Consider the following 5,452-nt stretch of genomic DNA (forward strand, 5'->3'; position numbering starts at 1 on the left):
CGGCCAGTGGTCACCGTCTCGTCACCGGCCATATATGGACAAAAGTTGAGACGAAAACGTAATTCTCAGATGTGTATGTATACCGTCTTCGTGCCCGGCTGCGCACGGCGTTGCTGAGCTTCTCAGACGCTCTTCCAGCGCCGTATATGGACAACGTCGGCCGTCCGGCCTGCCGGACAAGAGCGTCGCCAACGTACACGTACCCAGCCCCAGCCGCAAAACCACACAAATGCATGCATGGCAAAGATGAACAGAAAACGAAATAAGTTCCTCTTCGCCGCCCGTGCGCGCGACACGTCGCCGACCCGCCGTCGCCGTCGCGGGCGCGCGCTCCGGCATGCGCGTTGCTAGCTACAGTAGCCGGCAGGGGCCGCATTAACTCCACGTTGAACGCTGGCCCGACGCGACCGGGACATGCATGGCGCCATCACGCCCGCCTTTTCCCGGAAAGCTGCGTCGGCGAGCGCGCGGCACCGTGCGTGCATGGGAGGCCGGAGAGCGAGCTATGGCCCCTAGACCCGTACACTTGTGCGACCCGTCTTGTCGCGGAGGCCGCGACGACGGCGACGCCACCGTCCGCTTCTAGCTCTGCCGTGTGGCCCATGGCATAGAGCTGGTCTCTCGCGAGTATAAATACGCCCCGCCATGAGCCCTGGGGTGGCCACACGCAACGCCAAGGCCTACGCACTGATACTCTACGGCGTGATCGATCGACGTCATGGCGAAGGTGCAGGTGAGGGCGAGGATCGTAACGGAGGTGGCGCCGCCGCAGCTCGTGTCGGTCGTGCGGCGGAGGAAGGTGCCGAGGAGCCTCGACACGATCGTCGAGGACGACAGGGAGCTGCAGCAGCTGGCCTACGGCGACCATCATCATCATCATCATCATCATCATCAGGCTACTGCCTCCGCGGCGTCGATGAAGAGGGCGTTGCCGGCCGGCGCGCGCACTGGCGGTGCCGGGTTCATGAGGGAGCTCAGCAGCTGCTTCTCCGGCAACGGCGTCCACGGCCAGGCGGGCGGTGGCGGCTGGGAGAGCACGCGCAGCAAAGGGCACGGCCGACGAGCCGTGTTTGCTCACCGGACGCATGCAAATTAAGCAAACGAACAAGGCTTGCTGCTGAACTTGGGCGTCCACATCCATGTCTGTTACTAGCTCGATCAATCTCATTAGTGTGCCCTTGTCCCGTTCCGAAGACTAATAGTAGTACTAGTATGCTAGCATGCGTAGCTAAGCTTTGATGTGACTATGGATTTTTGATGATGTTTATTTAGTGAGAGGAGACCCGTCGATTATGAGACGTGTGCAATAACTTCGTCAATCTAAAGAAATATTGTGTTGGCGCAATATTTCAAAGGTGCTCGTAGGATAGAACGTTCATTTGTGTATTGTATGGATGAGTGTATGCGTATACGCAAGCACCTACATTTGCTCTGTATTAAAAAAAATAGTGGATTCGGCATTTTCTATAAACTATCGTATGAGGGATGCAAGAGTATATAAGTATCTCTCTTTGAATGAAAATAAGGTTCTGTCGTCCTCGCCATTCATCCAACCTTACTTCTTCTTTCTCTTTTTGTTTTGATTTTTTGTCATATCTCTAACTTTTTTTCATTAGTTTTCCCTGAAAATCGACTTAATTGTCCTCCATTTAATGGCTTATCAAATAAAACTAATATTCTCTTTGACAAGCAAATAAGGCCTTGCCAAATACAATAAAATTCTATTTTTTACTTGGGCAGGTAAATCACCAGAAATTTTCATTTAACAATTGCTTATTGCTACAATTACATTAATATAGGAAGGTAAATCAGGATCTAACGTCCCAGAATATTTATATCTTTTGCAACATGTAATAAATATTAGAGTAGAATTCATTTTTACCCCATTTTTTGCTTTTGTGACAGATTTTACATATCTTTTAAAAATTCTCAATTTATATCCCATGCATTGATGCACTTTATACCACATTTTACCCGCATGTGCCACATTTTTCTCCATTTTGTGCTGACTAGGTGCCACGTAGATGTTTTTTAATCTAGTTTTTTGAGCTATCTTTTTGCAGCAGTAGACCAGATCGACGCAAAGGTCCACTCGCATGACCTTCCCTGCCCTCGCTAAGCTCATCAGCGGAGATGTCGCCGTTGCTCCCCATCCCCTGAGGAAGCGTCTCCCACCTCTGCCACCAACCCCGGGCTTGGACGCGCATTGCTCCGCGCTCGCCAACATGTACGCCGGGGTTGGTGTACTTGAGGTATGAATGTGAAGATCAGTGGAGTTCCGTTCTAGCGGAAGAATGAGGGGCCCGTTCTGGCGGAAGAATGAGGGGCCGTTCTAGCGGTAGGAATATCGGGGCACATGTCCATTCCTTCCACCTCCATGGTGGTGAAGAATGAGGGGGGAGAACGTCGGTTTCGCCCATCGATCGCTCATCGGAGAGGAAGCAACCCGCAAAAATAAAGAAACACCCTGCTTCACTTGATAGAAGGGAACAATGGATGGAAAGGGGAAGCCTGTATCGAGAAACAAAATGAGAATTGACTTGGATCATTGTCGATAGCCCCAACCCACCCGCCTAAGCCTGCATCGAGGGCATAAGAAGAGAAGGGAGCTCCTATTCCGTGCAGTGGAAGCTAAGAAGACGCGATGCGCACCCCCCCCCCTCCGCTTCATTTTTGGCCGGCCCATTTGCGGGTAAGACCCCCCCCTTTTTGTTTTTTTCCCTTTTGTTTCATTTTGTTGCTTCCAATCAAATTCAGGATTTTTTTAAAAAGGCATGATTTTGAAAAAATGTTCTAAATATTATGAAATTTCCAAAGTTATAATTTTTTCATGAATTTAAAATATGTTTGCAAAATTTAAAAAAATTTAACAAACTAAAAAAAAGTTCAGATTTTTCTAAAAAATGTTGCAAAAATTAAAAAGTTTTCATCGATTAAAAAATCATTGTTGATTAAATAATTGTTCACAAATTGCAAAAAATATTTTAAAATTTGATAAATATTCAATAATTCAAAATATATTCATACTTATTTAAAAAATTGTTCCCAAATTTCTAAAGGTGTTCATCGATTAAAAAATGTTCACAAAATTAATATTTTTGACGTATTTCAAAAATAGTTTCTAAATTATGAAAAATTTCAAGAACTTACAAATTTTTCGCGAGTTTGATTTTTATGTGAAAAAACAAAATCATTTTCACGAATTTAAAATTTAGTTTGTGTGTTCAAACAATGTTCACTAATTTTCAAAAATCTTTGAAATTTTGTCAAGAATTTCAAAAAACTATTCGTGAAATAAAAATATGTTCACGAAGTCAAAAAATACTCGTGAGTTCAACATCTGTTCACGACTTGTGAAAGAATGTTCCCAAGTTTGAGAAAAATGTACATGATTTTCTAAAATTGTTCTCCAATTCAAAATATTTACTATTTCAAGAAATATACGTGAATTCAATAAATGTTTGCCAAACGGAAGAGATGGAATAAAAATAAAAAATAAAAGAACAAACGAAAATGAAAAAACTAGATTTTTTTTGAAAGAACAGAAACTGGAAAATTCTATAACTTCCCAAACCGGAATAGCAAGTCTTTCATACAAGGCTATTTGGGCCGCCGAATATGGGACGTAGCAAACGTCTGGTTTCTATCCAGCGACCTACGAGCTAAATAGGAGCCATGAGGGGAGCGTCTATACAGCGCGGTACGCGCCCGCAGCCACGGGAGCCCTGCTCCCCCGCTCGCCATCATGGGCCGGCCCATGTGTAGGGCGGGGAGCCCCTTGTTTTTTTAGCATTTTTTCTGTTTTCAGCTTTATTTTGTTTTTAAATATAATTAGTATTTCAGAAAAAGTTACAAATTGTCCAATTATTCGTGAATTCATAAATTGTTCACAATTTGAATTTTTTTCAGGAAATGATAAATTCTCAAGGAATCAAGAAATGTTCGCAATTTCAGAAATAATGTTAGTCTATTCAAAAAATGTTTATAATTTCAAAAAAATTATGATTTCAAAAACTGTGCACAATTTTAGAAAAATATTCACGATTTCAAAAAAAATGTCCATGATTTCCAAAAAAGAGAAACAGAACATTAAAGAAAAGAGAACAAGAAAAATGTTCACGATTTGAAAAAATGTTCATGATTTCAAAAAAAGAGAAACAGAACATTAAAGAAAAGAGAAAAATAAAAATGTTCACGATTTCAAAAAAATTGTTCACGATTTCAGAAAAAGAGAAACAGGACATTAAAGAAAAGAGAAAAAGAAACAAATTAATCAGAAAAGGTAAAAAGAAAAAGGTAATACAAAATAAAAATACCGGTAAAAATAAACAAGAAAAAACCGGTTTTGGGAAGGTTCTAGAACCTTCCCAAAACCGGTGGGGATGAATCCCTATATGGGCCGGCCCAAAAAGCTGTGGACGCTCTGGGGGGTTAGCGCCCACTCGCTAGCGGGCGACCTACGCGCCGCATAGGAACCCCGAGCCGTGAGCGTCCGCGAAACTCAGGGGTACTTGTTTGGTCGCTATACGGTGACCATATGTTGTGTTGTGTTGTTTCTCGTGGCCTTTAGGTCTGCGAGGGTGTCATTGACTTATCGTCGGGCCTCGCCTTTTATCTGGTAAACATATTTCACGTTGCTAAAAAAAGGGGCCTGCTACGCGTCGACCGGCGGATATTTTAAAAAGATCCGCCGCCTCGCGAGCCCTCAGATCTAACACAATCGATCAGCCCCACGTTTTCCTCCACTTTGCAACAGAGGTTTTGTTGCGGAAAATATTTGCAACACAGATTATGTTGCGGGTTTTTTTGTAACATAGGTTGTGTTGCAGGATTTTTTTTTGCAACATAGATCGTGTTGCAGAAAAATAAATTGCAACATGACCGAATATTTTTTTGCATTACGGGCATCTCCGATTTTTTCCCTGTATTCCTGCAACAAGATCCTTGTTGCAAAGTTTGCAACAACGTTTTTGACATCTTCTCTGTATCCCTATTCCTGCAACAAGACTATAGTTGCAAAAAAATTACAACAAAGATCATGTTGCAGAAAACGTGAAGAGAGAGATAGAGAGGAGAAGCCAGGGTGAGAGGCGTAGGGCGTGCTTGCAGCCCAACAACAGGGGCAGCGGACATCCATGATGGTGGCGGTGTGCTTCATTGGTGGTGAGAGAGAGAGAGAGAGAGAGAGATACCAGGGAATGGAAAGAGCGTTCTCGAGAAGACGCGACGCGCGACGGTCTGGTTCAGAACACATACATGTAAGTGGGTTTCAGAAAGGCACGTGTCAATCAAAGCAGGCGGCGGACGCAAATGTTAAATCCGCCAGCTGATACGAAGAGTTTTCCTAAAAAAACAGATTTCACCGGCTCAAAAAAAATGGATTTCACCGGCTCATGCACAAATCCTTTTTAAAATTTGCTCTATTGTCCATTGATCTTTTGTGTGCATGTTT

General features: G+C 43.6%; 1 protein-coding gene across 1 annotated transcript; it reads left to right on the forward strand.

Moving 5' to 3' along the window:
- The first annotated feature begins 666 nt into the window (after positions 1-666).
- Positions 667-1,471, forward strand: LOC125527092 (POU domain, class 4, transcription factor 1-like). Its single transcript, XM_048691668.1, has one exon. The coding sequence runs from the start codon at positions 719-721 to the stop codon at positions 1,094-1,096; it is 378 nt and encodes a 125-aa protein (XP_048547625.1). The 5' UTR covers positions 667-718; the 3' UTR covers positions 1,097-1,471.
- The last annotated feature ends 3,981 nt before the right edge of the window (positions 1,472-5,452 follow it).

The sequence above is a fragment of the Triticum urartu genome, unplaced genomic scaffold (genome assembly GCF_003073215.2).
Source record: "Triticum urartu cultivar G1812 unplaced genomic scaffold, Tu2.1 TuUngrouped_contig_2878, whole genome shotgun sequence".
Classification (NCBI taxonomy): domain Eukaryota; kingdom Viridiplantae; phylum Streptophyta; class Magnoliopsida; order Poales; family Poaceae; genus Triticum; species Triticum urartu.